The sequence below is a fragment of the Oncorhynchus keta genome, chromosome 37 (genome assembly GCF_023373465.1).
Source record: "Oncorhynchus keta strain PuntledgeMale-10-30-2019 chromosome 37, Oket_V2, whole genome shotgun sequence".
Taxonomy (NCBI): Eukaryota; Metazoa; Chordata; class Actinopteri; order Salmoniformes; family Salmonidae; genus Oncorhynchus; species Oncorhynchus keta.
The window spans coordinates 26,756,219-26,779,042 of NC_068457.1; the positions used below are offsets into that span (position 1 = coordinate 26,756,219).

Genomic DNA, 22,824 nt, shown 5'->3' on the forward strand with positions numbered 1-22,824 from the left:
CTCTCAGAAACATCTCTCCTCTCCTCTTCAGAAACATCTCTTATCCTCCTCCTCTCAGAAACATCTCTTATCCTCCTCCTCCTTCCTGTTCAGAAACATCTCTTATCCTCCTCCTCCTCTCTCCTCTCCCAGAAACATCTCTTATCCTCCTCCTCCTCTCAGAAACATCTCTTATCCTCCTCCTCCTCTCAGAAACATCTCTTATCCTCCTCCTCCTCTCAGAAACATATCTTATCCTCCTCCTCCTTCAGAAACATCTCTTATCCTCCTCCTCTGAGAAGAAACTGTCATAAACTGTCATCCTCCTCCTCCTCTCAGAATGGATCTCTTATCCTCCTCCTCCTCTCAGAAACATCTCTTATCCTCCTCCTCCTCTCAGAAACATCTCTTATCCTCCTCCTCCTCTCAGAAACATCTCTTTATCCTCCTCCTCCTCCCCTCCTCAGAAACATATCTTATCCTCCTCCTCCTTTCATTAACATCTCTTATCCTCCTCCTCCTCTCAGAAACAGAAACTCTTATCCTCCTCCTCCTCTCAGAAACATCTCTTATTATCAGAAACTATCCTCCTCCTCTCAGAAACATCTCTTATCCTCCTCCTCCTCTCAGAAACATCTCTTATCCTCCTCCTCCTCTCAGAAACATCTCTTATCCTCCTCCTCTCAGAAACATCTCTCCATCTTAGTTAGTCCTCCTCCTCCTCGTCTCAGAAACATCTCTCCATCTTAGTTATCCTCCTCCTCCTCCTCTTAGAAACATCTCTCCATCTTAGTTATCCTCCTCCTCTTCTCAGAAACATCTCTCCATCTTAGTTATCCTCCTCCTCCTCCTCTCAGAAACATCTCTTCATCTTTGTTATCCTCCTCCTCTCAGAAACATCTCTTCATCTTTGTTATCCTCCTCCTCCTCTCAGAAATCCTTCCTGTTCCACGGGGTGTATTCTGGTTCCAGTCGTGGCGTTCCGTTCTCCCTGAGGAACCGATCCTCTGCCCTGGCCCGGGTCCAGTTTGACCTGTCAGAACACACTGACTTCACCATCCACTTCCCTCCACACTCTGCAGGTCGGTATTTGATTGATTGATTGATAGACACATTGACTGTGACTGAAATGCTCTGAGAAGATAGACTGTCATAAACTGTCAGCCTAGTTCCATTTAGATGTATGGATTACTAAACTGGAGGCCTAATATTGAGAGCCAGGTGTTGGTGTGTTACAGGTACGAGCCAGGAGCCAGACGTGTTTGTGATGGATTTACAGGGGCAGCAGACTGCCCAGTGTTGCCTGGTGTTCTCCCCTAAACAAGTAAGGGCTCCGTCCTCCCTCCTCTGTTTTCATTATCCCTCATCTATACTCATTTTCACCTATTAATCACCAGCACATCAACCACCTTCCACAGTACTCCACCTATATCTATCTGTGTCTATTAATCACTAACACATCAACCACCTTCCACAGTACTCCACCTACATCTGTGTCTATTAATCACCAACACATCAACCACCTTCCACAGTACTCCACCTACATCTATCTGTGTCTATTAATCACTAACACATCAACCACCTTCCACAGTACTCCACCTACATCTGTGTCTATTAATCACCAACACATCAACCACCTTCCACAGTACTCCACCTACATCTGTGTCTATTAATCACTAACACATCAACCACCTTCCACAGTACTCCACCTACATCTGTGTCTATTAATCACCAACACATCAACCACCTTCCACAGTACTCCACCTACATCTATCTGTGTCTATTAATCACTAACACATCAACCACCTTCCACAGTACTCCACCTATATCTATCTGTGTCTATTAATCACTAACACATCAACCACCTTCCACAGTACTCCACCTATATCATCTGTGTCTATTAATCACCAACACATCAACCACCTTCCACAGTACTCCACCTACATCTGTGTCTATTAATCACCAACACATCAACCACCTTCCACAGTACTCCACCTACATCTATCTGTGTCTATTAATCACCAACACATCAACCACCTTCCACAGTACTCCACCTACATCTATCTGTGTCTATTAATCACCAACACATCAACCACCTTCCACAGTACTCCACCTATATCTGCGTCTATTAATCACCAACACATCAACACCTTCCACAGTACTCCACCTATATCTATCTGTGTCTATTAATCACTAACACATCAACCACCTTCCACAGTACTCCACCTACATCTATCTGTGTCTATTAATCACCAACACATCAACCACCTTCCACAGTACTCCACCTACATCTATCTGTGTCTATTAATCACTAACACATCAACCACCTTCCACAGTACTCCACCTACATCTATCTGTGTCTATTAATCACCAACACATCAACCACCTTCCACAGTACTCCACCTACATCTGTGTCTATTAATCACCAACACATCAACCACCTTCCACAGTACTCCACCTACATCTATCTGTGTCTATTAATCACCAACACATCAACCACCTTCCACAGTACTCCACCTACATCTATCTGTGTCTATTAATCACCAACACATCAACCACCTTCCACAGTACTCCACCTACATCTATCTGTGTCTATTAATCACCAACACATCAACCACCTTCCACAGTACTCCACCTACATCTATCTGTGTCTATTAATCACCAACACATCTATCACCTTCCACAGTACTCCACCTACATCTGTGTCTATTAATCACCAACACATCAACCACCTTCCACAGTACTCCACCTACATCTATCTGCGTCTATTAATCACCAGCACATCAACCACCTTCCACAGTACTCCACCTACATCTATCTGTGTCTATTAATCACCAACACATCAACCACCTTCCACAGTACTCCACCTACATCTGTGTCTATTAATCACCAACACATCAACCACCTTCCACAGTACTCCACCTACATCTATCTGTGTCTATTAATCACTAACACATCAACCACCTTCCACAGTACTCCACCTACATCTATCTGTGTCTATTAATCACTAACACATCAACCACCTTCCACAGTACTCCACCTACATCTATCTGTGTCTATTAATCACCAACACATCTATCACCTTCCACAGTACTCCACCTACATCTATCTGTGTCTATTAATCACTAACACATCAACCACCTTCCACAGTACTCCACCTACATCTATCTGTGTCTATTAATCACCAACACATCAACCACCTTCCACAGTACTCCACCTACATCTATCTGTGTCTATTAATCACCAACACATCAACCACCTTCCACAGTACTCCACCTACATCTATCTGTGTCTATTAATCACTAACACATCAACCACCTTCCACAGTACTCCACCTACATCTATCTGTGTCTATTAATCACCAACACATCAACCACCTTCCACAGTACTCCACCTACATCTATCTGTGTCTATTAATCACCAACACATCAACCACCTTCCACAGTACTCCACCTACATCTATCTGTGTCTATTAATCACCAACACATCAACCACCTTCCACAGTACTCCACCTACATCTATCTGTGTCTATTAATCACTAACACATCAACCACCTTCCACAGTACTCCACCTACATCTATCTGTGTCTATTAATCACTAACACATCAACCACCTTCCACAGTACTCCACCTACATCTATCTGTGTCTATTAATCACCAACACATCAACCACCTTCCACAGTACTCCACCTACATCTATCTGTGTCTATTAATCACTAACACATCAACCACCTTCCACAGTACTCCACCTACATCTGTGTCTATTAATCACCAACACATCAATCACCTTCCACAGTACTCCACCTACATCTATCTGTGTCTATTAATCACCAACACATCAACCACCTTCCACAGTACTCCACCTACATCTATCTGTGTCTATTAATCACTAACACATCAACCACCTTCCACAGTACTCCACCTACATCTATCTGTGTCTATTAATCACCAACACATCTATCACCTTCCACAGTACTCCACCTACATCTGTGTCTATTAATCACCAACACATCTATCACCTTCCACAGTACTCCACCTACATCTATCTGTGTCTATTAATCACCAACACATCTATCACCTTCCACAGTACTCCACCTACATCTATCTGTGTCTATTAATCACTAACACATCAACCACCTTCCACAGTACTCCACCTACATCTATCTGTGTCTATTAATCACCAACACATCAACCACCTTCCACAGTACTCCACCTACATCTATCTGTGTCTATTAATCACCAACACATCAATCACCTTCCACAGTACTCCACCTACATCTGTGTCTATTAATCACCAACACATCAATCACCTTCCACAGTACTCCACCTACATCTATCTGTGTCTATTAATCACTAACACATCAACCACCTTCCACAGTACTCCACCTACATCTATCTGTGTCTATTAATCACTAACACATCAACCACCTTCCACAGTACTCCACCTACATCTATCTGTGTCTATTAATCACCAACACATCAACCACCTTCCACAGTACTCCACCTACATCTATCTGTGTCTATTAATCACCAACACATCAACCACCTTCCACAGTACTCCACCTACATCTATCTGTGTCTATTAATCACCAACACATCAACCACCTTCCACAGTACTCCACCTACATCTATCTGTGTCTATTAATCACCAACACATCAACCACCTTCCACAGTACTCCACCTACATCTATCTGTGTCTATTAATCACCAACACATCAACCACCTTCCACAGTACTCCACCTACATCTATCTGTGTCTATTAATCACCAACACATCAACCACCTTCCACAGTACTCCACCTACATCTATCTGTGTCTATTAATCACCAACACATCAACCACCTTCCACAGTACTCCACCTACATCTGTGTTTATAATAGACATGTTTTCCCTGAACACAGAGACATCAAGGATAAGTTCTCTCCACCATAATCATGATCCTAACCTCACCATTACACCAAACTGAACTGACCCAAACCCCATCCCATCTCTATCAGTCGGTAGTTCCTGTGTTTGTCCTGCAGGTGGCAGCGTATGACTTCAACCTGCCTGTGACGGTCAACGGTGTGGGCATGCCTCCCTTCTCCTCTTCCTCCTCCTCCGCCCCTCCCAACTCTGTCCCCAAGTCCTCCTCTTCCCGGGACCAACACATCGTCACCCCGCGCCCACTGCCCATCGCCATGGAGACGCTATCCCGCAGGGTGCAGGCCACAGGTTAGAGGGGTGGAGATATGGGGTCAGAAAGTGTGTCAGTTGCCTACCTGAACCATTGGCCTGGACAGATGGACTGAGATGTTCTGTCCCTGCAGTATACTTAATATATATATATATATATATATATTTATTTGTTTTTATAAAACTTTTCTTGCTGCTTTTCCTTGACAGGAAACAAACAACAGACAAAAACAAGAAACAACTTAACATTTACATACATTTCCACAAACATCAATGAAATCACACGTTCTCAGACCTACATGTTCCCACTGTATCATTACATTACATTTACATCCAACGTTGTTTCCAATACTTGTAAGACTCCATATGACCTCACAATGTGCTATGTTGTTTCTGTCCCTGCAGTATATTAGACAGTAATGACACTACACACTCAGCATTCCATAGGGCTCTGAGATAAGACAATAGGTTGAAGGTTAGAGTGTTTTAGGAGCTGTGATAAGACAATAGGTTGAAGATAAGAGTGTTTTAGGAGCTGTGATAAGACAATAGGTTGAAGATAAGAGTGGTTTAGGAGCTGAGATAAGACAATAGGTTGAAGATAAGAGTGTTTTAGGAGCTGAGATAAGACAATAGGTTGAAAAGTTAAGAGTGGTTTAGGAGCTGTGATAAGACAATAGGTTAAAGATAAGAGTGGTTTAGGAGCTGTGATAAGACAATAGGTTGAAAATAAGAGTGTTTTAGGAGCTGAGATGAGAAAATAGATTGAAGATAAGAGTGTTTTAGGAGCTGTGTAATTAGCACTTAAGATATTCTGTCCCTGTGTGTCCCTCAGCTCTGTGTGTCCCGCTGGAGATGTCCCCATCAAGTCTCCAGTTTGATCTGGAGCCCTTTAGCTCAGTCACTACTACCTCACAAACTCAGGTAGCTACTGTCACCTCACCACTCCACCAACTACTAAAGCAGGTAGATTCTGAATGGCAGATGTTTCTCATGGCTGGCAGAGAGAAAGAGCTTGATATTCCCAACTGAGAGGCAGTTTGTGTGTTGTTGGGCTGAGCTACAACCAGCTGGAAGCTCTTCTCCTCTGTTGTCTCCAGACCGTAGAGCTGAGGAACGTGTCTGACAAGAGGGTGAGCTGGAGGATTGACTGCAGCGCTGCAGTAACACCAGGAGGGGGCAGTAGCACCAGCAGCAATGAGGGACTGTTCACTGTCTGTCCTACCGCTGGGACACTGGAGCCATTGCAGTGTGTGTCTGTCACTGTCTCCCTCTCTCCTGAGAGAGTCCCACCAGGTTAACCCCTCTCACCTCACCCTCAGAGCTCACTTTTGGTGGACAGTTAATATAATTATAATAACAACACTCCAAAGTTCATCGTTCTTTATTTTATTTAACATGACATGTCAGTTAAGAGCAAATTATTATTTACAATGACGGCCAAACCTGGACGACTCTGGAACAATTGTGCGCCGCCCTATGGGACTCCCAATCACAGCCGGTTGTGATACAGCCTGTAATCGAACCAGGGTCTGTAGTGACGCCTCTAGCACTGAGATGCAGTGCCTTAGACCTCTGCACCACTCAGGTTCAGGTTTTCTGACCTCAAAAGTGGTGTTATGTTTAGATGAGTCCTGCTGCTACTGAATGATTTCATGGAGGTTCTGTAAGTGTTTTTTAATGTGTTTTGTTCTGCATCTTCACTCTTTCTACCAGTGACAGTGGGTCAGATCGAGGTGTCCCTCCCTCTGTTTCTGTCTGAGGAGGGGCAGGAGGAGAGAGAGGGGGAGGAGGGGGGAGCCCCTCACCCCTACAGGGTGCTGTCTCTCAGTGCCACCCCTCACCCCCCCAGCATCACCTTCCTCCCCCCTCGAGTCCTCCTCACCCCTGTCCCTCTGGACACACCCTCCACCACCACCCTCTTCCTGCTCCCCACCGGGTACCCCAGGTCTGTACCACCCATCCACCTGCCTGTCATGATGGGCTTCCACCCACTAACTGACTGTTTACTGTAGTACAGTAATGATCTCTATGCTCTGATAGGTAGCCTGTGTATTTATAACCTGATCCAGCAGTGTTACAGCTCCAGATAAACAGATCTGCATTTCCATGCAGTAATAATACAGAATAGAGTCCCATTATAGAGTCCCATTATAGAGTCCCATTATAGAGTCCCATTATAGTCCCATTATAGAGTCCCATTATAGAGTCCCATTATAGAGTCCCATTATAGAGTCCCATTATAGTCCCATTATAGAGTCCCATTATAGAGTCCCATTATAGAGTCCCATTATAGTCCCATTATAGTCCCATTATAGAGTCCCATTATAGTCCCATTATAGAGTCCCATTATAGAGTCCCATTATAGTCCCATTATAGTCCCATTATAGAGTCCCATTATAGAGTCCCATTATAGAGTCCCATTATAGTCCCATTATAGAGTCCCATTATAGAGTCCCATTATAGTCCCATTATAGAGTCCCATTATAGAGTCCCATTATAGAGTCCCATTATAGAGTCCCATTATAGTCCCATTATAGTCCCATTATAGAGTCCCATTATAGAGTCCCATTATAGAGTCCCATTATAGAGTCCCATTATAGTCCCATTATAGAGTCCCATTATAGAGTCCCATTATAGAGTCCCATTATAGTCCCATTATAGAGTCCCATTATAGATTCCCATTATAGAGTCTCATTATAGAGTCCCATTATAGTCCCATTATAGAGTCCCATTATAGAGTCGTTATAGAGTCGTTATAGAGTCATATATTAATATCCCATATAGTGTAATACAGTCTCACCTCTGTGACCTTTGCCTTCTGACCCTAGTGGTTCCTGTCTGCGTGTGGAGGTGGAGGAGATGGTTCTGAAGGATGGCAGTCGGGTGAAGCCCCTCTCAGTCAGCCTGCCCCACAATGGCACCGTCCCTCCCCAGACCCACACAGAGCCCCAGACCCACACAGAGCCCCAGACCCACACAGAGCCCCAGACCCCCATCAGCTGCACAGTGACCTTCTGCTCCCCTCAGCCCCTGGACCTCAGCTCACACATCACATTCCTGGACCACCTCAACAACAGGTACGGATACTTAGGAAACCTCGTCCCAGTCAGCCACACATACTGTTCATTATCTCTCTCTCTTTTTGCAGTCTAGATCTCTCTCTCTCTCTCTCTCTCTCTCTCTCTCTCTCTCTCTCTCTCTCTCTCTCTCTCTCTCTCTCTCTCTCTCTCTCTCTCTCTCTCTCTCTCTCTCTCTCTCTCTCTCTCTCTCTCTCTCTCTCTCTCTCTCTCTCTCTCTCTCTCTCTCTCTCTCTCTCTCTCTCTCTCTCTCTCTCTCTCTCTCTCTCTCTCTCGGTCTCGGTCTCGGTCTCTCAAGTCAATTCAATTCAAGGGGCCTTATTGGCATGGGAAACATGTGTTAACATTGCCAAAGCTAGTGAGGTGGATAATATACAAAAGTGAAATAAACAATAAATATTAACAGTAAACATTACACATACAGAAGTTTCAAAACAATAAAAACATTACAAATGTCATATTATATATACACTGCTCAAAGAAATAAAGGGAACACTTAAACAATACAATGTAACTCCAAGACAATCACACTTCTGTGAAATCAAACTGTCCACTTAGGAAGCAACACTGATTGACAATAAATTGCACATGCTTTTGTGCAAATGGAATAGACAACAGGTGGAAATTATAGGCAATTAGCAAGACACCCCCAATAAAGGAGTGGTTCTGCAGGTGGTGACCACAGACCACTTCTCAGTTCCTATGCTTCCTGGCTGATGTTTTGGTCACTTTTGAATGCTAGCGGTGCTTTCACTCTAGTGGTAGCATGAGACGGAGTCTACAACCCACACAAGTGGCTCAGGTAGTGCAGCTCATCCAGGATGGCAAATCAATGCGAGCTGTGGCAAGAAGGTTTGCTGTGTCTGTCAGCGTAGTGTCCAGAGCATGGAGGCGCTACCAGGAGACAGGCCAGTACATCAGGAGACGTGGAGGAGGCCGTAGGAGGGCAACAACCCAGCAGCAGTACCGCTACCTCCGCAGTTGTGCAAGGAGGAGCAGGAGGAGCACTGCCAGAACCCTGCAAAATGACCTCCAGCAGGCCACAAATGTGCATGTGTCTGCTCAAACGGTCAGAAACAGACTCCATGAGGGTGGTATGAGGGCCCGACGTCCACAGGTGGGGGTTGTGCTTACAGCCCAACACCGTGCAGGACGTTTGGCATTTGTCAGAGAACACCAAGATTGGCAAATTCGCCACTGGCGCCCTGTGATCTTCACAGATGAAAGCAGGTTCACACTGAGCACATGTGACAGACGTGACAGAGTCTGGAGACGCCGTGGAGAACGTTCTGCTGCCTGCAACATCCTCCAGCATGACCGGGTTGGCGGTGGGTCAGTCATGGTGTGGGGTGGCATTTCTTTGGGGGGCCGCACAGCCCTCCATGTGCTCGCCAGAGGTAGCCTGACTGCCACTAGTTACCGAGATGAGATCCTCAGACCCCTTGTGAGGCCATATGTTGGTGTGGTTGGCCCTGGGTTTCTCCTAATGCAAGACAAACAAGTTGTAGGGAGGTCATACAGGCACGTGGAGACCACACACACTACTGAGCCTCATTTGGACTTGTTTTAAGGACATTACATCAAAGTTGGATCAGCCTGTAGTGTGGTTTTCCACTTTAATTTTGAGTGTGACTCCAAATCCAGACCTCCATGGGTTGATACATTTGATTTCCATTGATCATTGTTGTGTGATTTTGTTGTCAGCACATTCAACTATGTAAAGAAAAAAGTATTTAATAAGAATATTTCATTCATTCAGATGTAGGATGTGTTAATTTAGTGTTCCCTTTATTTTTTTGAGCAGTGTATATACAGTGTTGCAACGATGTACAAATGGTTAAGGGTACACAAGGGAAAATAAATAAACATAAATATGGGTTGTATTTACAATGGTGTTTGTTCTTCACTGGTTGACCTTTTCTTGTGGCAACAGGTTACAAATCTTGCTGCTGTGATGTCACACTGTGGAATTTCACCCAGTAGATATGTTTTATCAAAATTGGATTTGTTTTCAAATTCTTTGTGGATCTGTGTAATCTGAGGGAAATATGTGTCTCTAATATGGTCATACATTGGGCAGGAGGTTAGGAAGTGTAGCTCAGTTTCCACCTCATTTTGTGGGCAGTGAGCACATAGCCTGTCTCCTCTTGGGAGCCATGTCTGCCTACGGCGGCCTTTCTCAATAGCAAGGCGGTGCTCACTGAGTCTGTACATAGTCAAAGCTTTCCTTAAGTTTGGGTCAGTCACAGTGGTCAGGTATTCTGCCACTGTGTACTCTCTGTTTAGGGCCAACTAGCATTCTAGTTTGCTCTGTTTTTTTGTTCATTCTTCCAAAGTAATTATCTCTTTGTTTTCTCATGATTTGGTTGGGTCTAATTGTGTTGCTGTCCTGGGACTCTGTGGGGTCTGTATGTGTTTGTGAACAGAGCCCCAGGACCAGCTTGATTAGGGAACTCTTCTCCATGTTCATCTCTCTGTAGGTAATGGCTTTATTATGGAAGGTTTGGGAATCGCTTCCTTTTAGGTGGTTGTAGAATTTAACGTCTCTTTTCTGGATTTTGATCATTAGTGGGTATCGGCCTAATTCTGCTCTGCATGCATTATTTGGTGTTGTACGTTGTACACGGAGGATATTTTTGCAGAATTCTGCATGCAGTCTCAATTTGGTGTTTGTCCCATTTTGTGGAGTCTTGGTTGGTGAGCGGACCCCAGACCTCACAACCATAAAGGGCAATGGGCTCTATGACTGATTCAAGTATTTTTTTAGCCAAATCCTAATTGGTATGTTGAATTTGATGTTCCTTTTGATGGCATAGAAGGCCCTTCTTGCCATGTCTCTCAGATCATTTCTCTCTTTCTCTTTCTCTTTCTCTTTCTCTTTCTTCTCTTTCTCTTTCTCTTTCTCTTTCTCTCTCTCTCTCTAGTCTCTGTCTCTGTCTCTCATGATGTATTCTCTCTCTCTCTCTCTCTCTCTCTCTCTCTCTCCTGTCTCCAGAGTTCATACATGATGTATTAATTCTCCTGTCTTAGTCCAGAGTTGTACATGATGTATTAATTTCTCTCCTCCTCTCTCTCTCCTGTCTTAGTCCAGAGTTGTACATGATGTATTAATTTCTCTCCTCCTCTCTCCTGTCTTAGTCCAGAGTTGTACATGATGTATTAATTTCTCTCCTCCTCTCTCTCTCCTGTCTTAGTCCAGAGTTGTACATGATGTATTGTCTCCTGTCTTAGTCCAGAGTTGTACATGATGTATTAATTTCTCTCCTCCTCTCTCTCTCCTGTCTTAGTCCAGAGTTGTACATGATGTATTAATTTCTCTCCTCCTCTCTCTCTCCTGTCTTAGTCCAGAGTTGTACATGATGTATTAATTTCTCTCCTCCTCTCTCCTGTCTTAGTCCAGAGTTGTACATGATGTATTAATTTCTCTCCTCCTCTCTCTCTCCTGTCTTAGTCCAGAGTTGTACATGATGTATTAATTTCTCTCCTCCTCTCTCCTGTCTTAGTCCAGAGTTGTACATGATGTATTAATTTCTCTCCTCCTCTCTCTCCTGTCTTAGTCCAGAGTTGTACATGATGTATTAATTTCTCTCCTCCTCTCTCTCCTGTCTTAGTCCAGAGTTGTACATGATGTATTAATTTCTCTCCTCCTCTCTCTCTCCTGTCTTAGTCCAGAGTTGTACATGATGTATTAATTTCTCTCCTCCTCTCTCTCTCCTGTCTTAGTCCAGAGTTGTACATGATGTATTAATTTCTCTCCTCCTCTCTCCTGTCTTAGTCCAGAGTTGTACATGATGTATTAATTTCTCTCCTCCTCTCTCTCTCCTGTCTTAGTCCAGAGTTGTACATGATGTATTAATTTCTCTCCTCCTCTCTCCTGTCTTAGTCCAGAGTTGTACATGATGTATTAATTTCTCTCCTCTCTCTCTCCTGTCTTAGTCCAGAGTTATACATGATGTATTAATTTCTCTCCTCCTCTCTCTCTCCTGTCTTAGTCCAGAGTTGTACATGATGTATTAATTTCTCTCCTCTCTCTCTCCTGTCTTAGTCCAGAGTTGTACATGATGTATTAATTTCTCTCCTCCTCTCTCCTGTCTTAGTCCAGAGTTGTACATGATGTATTAATTTCTCTCCTCCTCTCTCCTGTCTTAGTCCAGAGTTGTACATGATGTATTAATTTCTCTCCTCTCTCTCCTGTCTTAGTCCAGAGTTGTACATGATGTATTAATTTTCTCTCCTCCTCTCTCCTGTCTTAGTCCAGAGTTGTACATGATGTATTAATTTCTCTCCTCCTCCTCTCTCCTGTCTTAGTCCAGAGTTGTACATGATGTATTAATTTCTCTCCTCTCCTCTCTCCTGTCTTAGTCCAGAGTTGTACATGATGTATTAATTTCTCTCCTCCTCTCTCTCTCCTGTCTTAGTCCAGAGTTGTACATGATGTATTAATTTCTCTCCTCCTCTCTCTCCTGTCTTAGTCCAGAGTTGTACATGATGTATTAATTTCTCTCCTCCTCTCTCTCTCCTGTCTTAGTCCAGAGTTATACATGATGTATTAATTTCTCTCCTCCTCTCTCCTGTCTTAGTCCAGAGTTACACATGATGTATTAATGTCTCTCCTCCTCTCTCCTGTCTTAGTCCAGAGTTGTACATGATGTATTAATTTCTCTCCTCCTCTCTCTCTCCTGTCTTAGTCCAGAGTTGTACATGATGTATTAATGTCTCTCCTCCTCTCTCCTGTCTTAGTCCAGAGTTGTACATGATGTATTAATTTCTCTCCTCCTCTCTCCTGTCTTAGTCCAGAGTTATACATGATGTATTAATTTCTCTCCTCCTCTCTCCTGTCTTAGTCCAGAGTTGTACATGATGTATTAATTTCTCTCCTCCTCTCTCTCTCCTGTCTTAGTCCAGAGTTGTACATGATGTATTAATTTCTCTCCTCCTCTCTCTCCTGTCTTAGTCCAGAGTTGTACATGATGTATTAATTTCTCTCCTCCTCCTCTCTCCTGTCTTAGTCCAGAGTTGTACATGATGTATTAATTCTCTCTCCTCTCTCTCTCCTGTCTTAGTCCAGAGTTGTACATGATGTATTAATTTCTCTCCTCCTCTCTCTCTCCTGTCTTAGTCCAGAGTTATACATGATGTATTAATTTCTCTCCTCTCTCTCTCCTGTCTTAGTCCAGAGTTGTACATGATGTATTAATTTCTCTCCTCCTCTCTCTCTCCTGTCTTAGTCCAGAGTTGTACATGATGTATTAATTTCTCTCTCCTCTCTCTCTCCTGTCTTAGTCCAGAGTTGTACATGATGTATTAATTTTCTCTCCTCCTCTCTCCTGTCTTAGTCCAGAGTTGTACATGATGTATTAATTCTCTCCTCCTCCTCTCTCTCCTGTCTTAGTCCAGAGTTGTACATGATGTATTAATTTCTCTCCTCCTCTCTCCTGTCTTAGTCCAGAGTTGTACATGATGTATTAATTTCTCTCCTCCTCTCTCTCTCCTGTCTTAGTCCAGAGTTGTACATGATGTATTAATTTCTCTCCTCCTCTCTCCTGTCTTAGTCCAGAGTTGTACATGATGTATTAATTTCTCTCCTCCTCTCTCCTGTCTTAGTCCAGAGTTGTACATGATGTATTAATTTCTCTCCTCTCTCTCTCCTGTCTTAGTCCAGAGTTGTACATGATGTATTAATTTCTCTCCTCCTCTCTCTCTCCTGTCTTAGTCCAGAGTTATACATGATGTATTAATTTCTCTCCTCCTCTCTCTCTCCTGTCTTAGTCCAGAGTTGTACATGATGTATTAATTTCTCTCCTCCTCTCTCTCTCCTGTCTTAGTCCAGAGTTGTACATGATGTATTAATTTCTCTCCTCCTCTCTCCTGTCTTAGTCCAGAGTTGTACATGATGTATTAATTTCTCTCCTCCTCTCTCCTGTCTTAGTCCAGAGTTGTACATGATGTATTAATTTCTCTCCTCTCTCTCTCCTGTCTTAGTCCAGAGTTGTACATGATGTATTAATTTCTCTCCTCCTCCTCTCTCCTGTCTTAGTCCAGAGTTGTACATGATGTATTAATTTCTCTCCTCCTCCTCTCTCCTGTCTTAGTCCAGAGTTGTACATGATGTATTAATTTCTCTCCTCCTCTCTCTCTCCTGTCTTAGTCCAGAGTTGTACATGATGTATTAATTTCTCTCCTCCTCTCTCTCTCCTGTCTTAGTCCAGAGTTGTACATGATGTATTAATTTCTCTCCTCCTCTCTCTCTCCTGTCTTAGTCCAGAGTTGTACATGATGTATTAATTTCTCTCCTCCTCCTCTCTCCTGTCTTAGTCCAGAGTTGTACATGATGTATTAATTTCTCTCCTCCTCTCTCCTGTCTTAGTCCAGAGTTGTACATGATGTATTAATTTCTCTCCTCCTCTCTCCTGTCTTAGTCCAGAGTTGTACATGATGTATTAATTTCTCTCCTCCTCTCTCTCTCCTGTCTTAGTCCAGAGTTGTACATGATGTATTAATTTCTCTCCTCCTCTCTCTCTCCTGTCTTAGTCCAGAGTTGTACATGATGTATTAATTTCTCTCCTCCTCTCTCCTGTCTTAGTCCAGAGTTGTACATGATGTATTAATTTCTCTCCTCCTCTCTCTCTCCTGTCTTAGTCCAGAGTTGTACATGATGTATTAATTTCTCTCCTCCTCTCTCCTGTCTTAGTCCAGAGTTGTACATGATGTATTAATTTCTTCTCCTCCTCCTCTCTCCTGTCTTAGTCCAGAGTTGTACATGATGTATTAATTTCTCCTCCTCTCTCTCTCCTGTCTTAGTCCAGAGTTGTACATGATGTATTAATTTCTCTCCTCCTCTCTCTCTCCTGTCTTAGTCCAGAGTTGTACATGATGTATTAATTTTCTCCTCCTCCTCTCTCCTGTCTTAGTCCAGAGTTGTACATGATGTATTAATTCTCTCCTCCTCTCTCTCCTGTCTTAGTCCAGAGTTGTACATGATGTATTAATTTCTCTCCTCCTCTCTCTCTCCTGTCTTAGTCCAGAGTTGTACATGATGTATTAATTTCTCTCCTCCTCTCTCCTGTCTTAGTCCAGAGTTATACATGATGTATTAATTTCTCTCCTCCTCTCTCCTGTCTTAGTCCAGAGTTGTACATGATGTATTAATTTCTCTCCTCCTCTCTCTCTCCTGTCTTAGTCCAGAGTTGTACATGATGTATTAATTTCTCTCCTCTCTCTCTCCTGTCTTAGTCCAGAGTTATACATGATGTATTAATTTCTCTCCTCTCTCTCTCCTGTCTTAGTCCAGAGTTATACATGATGTATTAATTTCTCTCCTCCTCTCTCTCTCCTGTCTTAGTCCAGAGTTGTACATGATGTATTAATTTCTCTCCTCTCTCTCTCCTGTCTTAGTCCAGAGTTGTACATGATGTATTAATTTCTCTCCTCCTCCTCTCTCCTGTCTTAGTCCAGAGTTGTACATGATGTATTAATTTCTCTCCTCCTCTCTCTCTCCTGTCTTAGTCCAGAGTTGTACATGATGTATTAATGTCTCTCCTCTCTCTCTCCTGTCTTAGTCCAGAGTTATACATGATGTATTAATTTCTCTCCTCCTCTCTCTCTCCTGTCTTAGTCCAGAGTTATACATGATGTATTAATTTCTCTCCTCCTCTCTCTCTCCTGTCTTAGTCCAGAGTTGTACATGATGTATTAATTCTCTCCTCCTCCTCTCTCCTGTCTTAGTCCAGAGTTGTACATGATGTATTAATTCTCTCTCCTCCTCTCTCCTGTCTTAGTCCAGAGTTGTACATGATGTATTAATTTCTCTCTCCTCCTCTCTCCTGTCTTAGTCCAGAGTTGTACATGATGTATTAATTTCTCTCCTCCTCTCTCCTGTCTTAGTCCAGAGTTGTACATGATGTATTAATTCTCTCCTCCTCCTCTCTCCTGTCTTAGTCCAGAGTTGTACATGATGTATTAATTTCTCTCCTCTCTCTCTCCTGTCTTAGTCCAGAGTTGTACATGATGTATTAATTTCTCTCCTCTCTCTCTCTCCTGTCTTAGTCCAGAGTTGTACATGATGTATTAATTTCTCTCCTCCTCTCTCCTGTCTTAGTCCAGAGTTGTACATGATGTATTAATTTCTCTCCCTCTCTCTCTCTCCTGTCTTAGTCCAGAGTTGTACATGATGTATTAATTTCTCTCCTCTCTCTCTCCTGTCTTAGTCCAGAGTTGTACATGATGTATTAATTTCTCTCCTCCTCTCTCCTGTCTTAGTCCAGAGTTGTACATGATGTATTAATTTCTCTCCTCCTCCTCTCTCCTGTCTTAGTCCAGAGTTGTACATGATGTATTAATTTCTCTCCTCTCTCTCTCCTGTCTTAGTCCAGAGTTGTACATGATGTATTAATTTCTTTCCTCCTCTCTCTCTCCTGTGTTTAGTCCAGAGTTGTACATGATGTATTAATTTCTCTCCTCCTCTCTCCTGTCTTAGTCCAGAGTTGTACATGATGTATTAATTTCTCTCCTCCTCTCTCTCTCCTGTCTTAGTCCAGAGTTGTACATGATGTATTAATTTTCTCTCCTCCTCTCTCCTGTCTTAGTCCAGAGTTGTACATGATGTATTAATTTCTCTCCTCCTCTCTCCTGTCTTAGTCCAGAGTTGTACATGATGTATTAATTTCTCTCCTCCTCTCTCTCTCCTGTCTTAGTCCAGAGTTGTACATGATGTATTAATTTCTCTCCTCCTCTCTCCTGTCTTAGTCCAGAGTTGTACATGATGTATTAATTTCTCTCCTCCTCTCTCTCTCCTGTCTTAGTCCAGAGTTGTACATGATGTATTAATTTCTCTCCTCCTCTCTCCTGTCTTAGTCCAGAGTTGTACATGATGTATTAATTTCTCTCCTCCTCTCTCCTGTCTTAGTCCAGAGTTGTACATGATGTATTAATTTCTCTCCTCCTCTCTCTCTCCTGTCTTAGTCCAGAGTTGTACATGATGTATTAATTTCTCTCCTCCTCTCTCTCTCCTGTCTTAGTCCAGAGTTATACATGATGTATTAATTTCTCTCCTCTCTCTCTCCTGTCTTAGTCCAGAGTTGTACATGATGTATTAATTTCTCTCCTCCTCTCTCCTGTCTTAGTCCAGAGTTGTACATGATGTATTAATTTCTCTCCTCCTCTCTCTCCTGTCTTAGTCCAGAGTTGTACATGATGTATTAATTTCTCTCCTCCTCTCTCCTGTCTTAGTCCAGAGTTGTACATGATGTATTAATTCTCTCCTCCTCTCTCTCTCCTGTCTTAGTCCAGAGTTGTAAATGATGTATTAATTTCTCTCCTCTCTCTCTCTCTCCTGTCTTAGTCCAGAGTTGTACATGATGTATTAATTTCTCTCCTCCTCTCTCTCTCTCCTGTCTTAGTCCAGAGTTGTAAATGATGTATTAATTTCTCTCCTCTCTCTCTCTCTCCTGTCTTAGTCCAGAGTTGTACATGATGTATTAATTTCTCTCCTCTCTCTCTCCTTTCTTAGTCCAGAGTTGTACATGATGTATTAATTTCTCTCCTCCTCTCTCTCTCCTGTCTTAGTCCAGAGTTGTACATGATGTATTAATTTCTCTCCTCCTCTCTCCTGTCTTAGTCCAGAGTTGTACATGATGTATTAATTTCTCTCCTCCTCTCTCTCCTGTCTTAGTCCAGAGTTGTACATGATGTATTAATTTCTCTCCTCCTCTCTCCTGTCTTAGTCCAGAGTTGTACATGATGTATTAATTTCTCTCCTCCTCTCTCTCCTGTCTTAGTCCAGAGTTGTACATGATGTATTAATTTCTCTCTCCTCCTCTCTCCTGTCTTAGTCCAGAGTTGTACATGATGTATTAATTTCTCTCCTCCTCTCTCCTGTCTTAGTCCAGAGTTGTACATGATGTATTAATTTCTCTCCTCCTCTCTCTCTCCTGTCTTAGTCCAGAGTTGTACATGATGTATTAATTCTCTCTCCTCTCTCTCTCCTGTCTTAGTCCAGAGTTGTACATGATGTATTAATTTCTCTCCTCCTCTCTCCTGTCTTAGTCCAGAGTTGTACATGATGTATTAATTTCTCCTCCTCTCTCTCTCCTGTCTTAGTCCAGAGTTGTACATGATGTATTAATTTCTCTCCTCTCTCTCTCCTGTCTTAGTCCAGAGTTGTACATGATGTATTAATTTCTCTCCTCTCTCTCTCCTGTCTTAGTCCAGAGTTGTACATGATGTATTAATTTCTCTCCTCCTCTTCTGTCTCCTACATGATGTATTAATTTCTCTCCTCCTCTCTCCTGTCTTAGTCCAGAGTTGTACATGATGTATTAATTTCTCTCCTCCTCTCTCTCCTGTCTTAGTCCAGAGTTGTACATGATGTATTAATTTCTCCTCCTCCTCTCTCCTGTCTTAGTCCAGAGTTGTACATGATGTATTAATTTCTCTCCTCCTCTCTCTCTCCTGTCTTAGTCCAGAGTTGTACATGATGTATTAATTTCTCTCTCTCTCTCTCTCTCTCCTGTCTTAGTCCAGAGTTGTACATGATGTATTAATTTCTCTCCTCCTCTCTCCTGTCTTAGTCCAGAGTTGTACATGATGTATTAATTCTCTCCTCCTCTCTCTCTCCTGTCTTAGTCCAGAGTTGTACATGATGTATTAATTTCTCTCCTCCTCTCTCCTGTCTTAGTCCAGAGTTGTACATGATGTATTAATTTCTCTCCTCCCCTCTCCTGTCTTAGTCCAGAGTTATACATGATGTATTAATTTCTCTCCTCCTCTCTCCTGTCTTAGTCCAGAGTTATACATGATGTATTAATTTCTCTCCTCTTCTCTCTCTCCTGTCTTAGTCCAGAGTTATACATGATGTATTAATTTCTCTCCTCTCTCTCTCCTGTCTTAGTCCAGAGTTGTACATGATGTATTAATTTCTCTCCTCCTCTCTCCTGTCTTAGTCCAGAGTTGTACATGATGTATTAATTTCTCTCCTCCTCTCTCTCTCCTGTCTTAGTCCAGAGTTATACATGATGTATTAATTTCTCTCCTCCTCTCTCTCCTGTCTTAGTCCAGAGTTGTACATGATGTATTAATTTCTCTCCTCCTCTCTCTCTCCTGTCTTAGTCCAGAGTTGTACATGATGTATTAATTTCTCTCCTCCTCTCTCCTGTCTTAGTCCAGAGTTGTACATGATGTATTAATTTCTCTCCTCCTCTCTCCTGTCTTAGTCCAGAGTTGTACATGATGTATTAATTTCTCTCCTCCTCTCTCCTGTCTTAGTCCAGAGTTGTACATGATGTATTAATTTCTCTCCTCCTCTCTCTCTCCTGTCTTAGTCCAGAGTTGTACATGATGTATTAATTTCTCTCCTCTCTCTCTCTCCTGTCTTAGTCCAGAGTTGTACATGATGTATTAATTTCTCTCCTCCTCTCTCTCTCCTGTCTTAGTCCAGAGTTGTACATGATGTATTAATTTCTCTCTCCTCTCTCTCTCCTGTCTTAGTCCAGAGTTGTACATGATGTATTAATCCTCTCTCCTCCTCTCTCCTGTCTTAGTCCAGAGTTGTACATGATGTATTAATTTCTCTCCTCCTCTCTCTCTCCTGTCTTAGTCCAGAGTTGTACATGATGTATTAATTTCTCTCCTCCTCTCTCTCCTGTCTTAGTCCAGAGTTGTACATGATGTATTAATTTCTCTCCTCCTCTCTCCTGTCTTAGTCCAGAGTTGTACATGATGTATTAATTTCTCTCCTCCTCTCTCCTGTCTTAGTCCAGAGTTGTACATGATGTATTAATTTCTCTCCTCCTCTCTCCTGTCTTAGTCCAGAGTTGTACATGATGTATTAATTTCTCTCCTCCTCCTCTCTCCTGTCTTAGTCCAGAGTTGTACATGATGTATTAATTTCTCTCCTCCTCTCTCTCCTGTCTTAGTCCAGAGTTGTACATGATGTATTAATTTCTCTCCTCCTCTCTCTCCTGTCTTAGTCCAGAGTTGTACATGATGTATTAATTTCTCCTCCTCCTCTCTCCTGTCTTAGTCCAGAGTTATACATGATGTATTAATTTCTCTCCTCCTCTCTCTCTCCTGTCTTAGTCCAGAGTTGTACATGATGTATTAATTTCTCTCCTCCTCTCTCCTGTCTTAGTCCAGAGTTATACATGATGTATTAATTTCTCTCCTCCTCCTCTCTCCTGTCTTAGTCCAGAGTTGTACATGATGTATTAATTTCTCTCCTCCTCTCTCTCTCCTGTCTTAGTCCAGAGTTATACATGATGTATTAATTTCTCCTCCTCCTCTCTCCTGTCTTAGTCCAGAGTTGTACATGATGTATTAATTTTCTCCTCCTCTCTCTCTCCTGTCTTAGTCCAGAGTTGTACATGATGTATTAATTTCTCTCCTCCTCTCTCCTGTCTTAGTCCAGAGTTGTACATGATGTATTAATTTCTCTCCTCCTCTCTCTCTCCTGTCTTAGTCCAGAGTTGTACATGATGTATTAATTTCTCTCCTCCTCTCTCTCTCCTGTCTTAGTCCAGAGTTGTACATGATGTAATTCTCTCCTCCTCCTCTCTCTCCTGTCTTAGTCCAGAGTTGTACATGATGTATTAATTTCTCTCCTCCTCTCTCCTGTCTTAGTCCAGAGTTGTACATGATGTATTAATTTCTCTCCTCTCTCTCTCTCCTGTCTTAGTCCAGAGTTGTACATGATGTATTAATTTCTCTCCTCCTCTCTCTCTCCTGTCTTAGTCCAGAGTTGTACATGATGTATTAATTTCTCTCCTCTCTCTCTCCTGTCTTAGTCCAGAGTTGTACATGATGTATTAATTTCTCTCCTCCTCTCTCTCTCCTGTCTTAGTCCAGAGTTGTACATGATGTATTAATTTCTCTCCTCCTCTCTCTCTCCTGTCTTAGTCCAGAGTTGTACATGATGTATTAATTTCTCTCCTCCTCTCTCCTGTCTTAGTCCAGAGTTGTACATGATGTATTAATTTCTCTCCTCCTCTCTCTCTCCTGTCTTAGTCCAGAGTTATACATGATGTATTAATTTCTCTCCTCTCTCTCTCCTGTCTTAGTCCAGAGTTGTACATGATGTATTAATTTCTCTCCTCCTCTCTCTCCTGTCTTAGTCCAGAGTTGTACATGATGTATTAATTTCTCTCCTCCCTCTCTCCTGTCTTAGTCCAGAGTTGTACATGATGTATTAATTTCTCTCCTCTCTCTCTCCTGTCTTAGTCCAGAGTTGTACATGATGTATTAATTTCTCTCCTCCTCTCTCCTGTCTTAGTCCAGAGTTGTACATGATGTATTAATTTCTCTCCTCCTCTCTCTCTCCTGTCTTAGTCCAGAGTTATACATGATGTATTAATTTCTCTCCTCCTCTCTCTCTCCTGTCTTAGTCCAGAGTTATACATGATGTATTAATTTCTCTCCTCCTCTCTCTCTCCTGTCTTAGTCCAGAGTTGTACATGATGTATTAATTTCTCTCCTCCTCTCTCCTGTCTTAGTCCAGAGTTGTACATGATGTATTAATTTCTCTCCTCCTCTCTCTCTCCTGTCTTAGTCCAGAGTTGTACATGATGTATTAATTTCTCTCCTCCCTCTCTCCTGTCTTAGTCCAGAGTTATACATGATGTATTAATTTCTCTCCTCCTCTCTCTCTCCTGTCTTAGTCCAGAGTTGTACATGATGTATTAATTGCTCTCCTCCTCTCTCTCTCCTGTCTTAGTCCAGAGTTGTACATGATGTATTAATTTCTCCTCCTCCTCTCTCCTGTCTTAGTCCAGAGTTGTACATGATGTATTAATTTCTCTCCTCCTCTCTCTCTCCTGTCTTAGTCCAGAGTTGTACATGATGTATTAATTTCTCTCCTCCTCTCTCCTGTCTTAGTCCAGAGTTGTACATGATGTATTAATTTCTTTCTCTCCTCTCTCTCTCCTGTCTTAGTCCAGAGTTGTACATGATGTATTAATTTCTCTCCTCCTCCTCTCTCTCCTGTCTTAGTCCAGAGTTGTACATGATGTATTAATTTCTCTCCTCTCTCTCTCCTGTCTTAGTCCAGAGTTGTACATGATGTATTAATTCTCTCTCCTCCTCTCTCCTGTCTTAGTCCAGAGTTGTACATGATGTATTAATTTCTCTCCTCTCTCTCTCCTGTCTTAGTCCAGAGTTGTAAATGATGTATTAATTTTCTCCTCCTCCTCTCTCTCCTGTCTTAGTCCAGAGTTGTACATGATGTATTAATTTCTCTCCTCCTCTCTCCTGTCTTAGTCCAGAGTTGTACATGATGTATTAATTTTCTCTCCTCTCTCTCTCCTGTCTTAGTCCAGAGTTGTACATGATGTATTAATTTCTCTCCTCCTCTCTCTCCTGTCTTAGTCCAGAGTTGTACATGATGTATTAATTTCTCTCCTCTCTCTCTCCTGTCTTAGTCCAGAGTTATACATGATGTATTAATTTCTCTCCTCCTCTCTCCTGTCTTAGTCCAGAGTTGTACATGATGTATTAATTTTCTCTCCTCTCTCTCTCCTGTCTTAGTCCAGAGTTGTACATGATGTATTAATTTCTCTCTCCTCTCTCTCTCCTGTCTTAGTCCAGAGTTGTACATGATGTATT

The 22,824-nt window shown here is 42.4% G+C and overlaps 1 protein-coding gene across 1 annotated transcript in view; it reads left to right on the forward strand.

Annotated features, from left to right (window-relative positions):
- LOC127916630 (cilia- and flagella-associated protein 47-like) overlaps positions 1-22,824 on the forward strand; it is a 75,371-nt gene that overhangs the window by 45,680 nt on the left and 6,867 nt on the right. Inside the window, exons 19-25 of the mRNA XM_052498940.1 lie at positions 914-1,061; positions 1,218-1,303; positions 5,002-5,191; positions 5,988-6,076; positions 6,253-6,448; positions 6,869-7,100; positions 7,984-8,232. Coding sequence (XP_052354900.1) covers positions 914-1,061; positions 1,218-1,303; positions 5,002-5,191; positions 5,988-6,076; positions 6,253-6,448; positions 6,869-7,100; positions 7,984-8,232 — 1,190 coding nt within the window. The remainder of the gene's footprint in view (positions 1-913; positions 1,062-1,217; positions 1,304-5,001; positions 5,192-5,987; positions 6,077-6,252; positions 6,449-6,868; positions 7,101-7,983; positions 8,233-22,824) is intronic.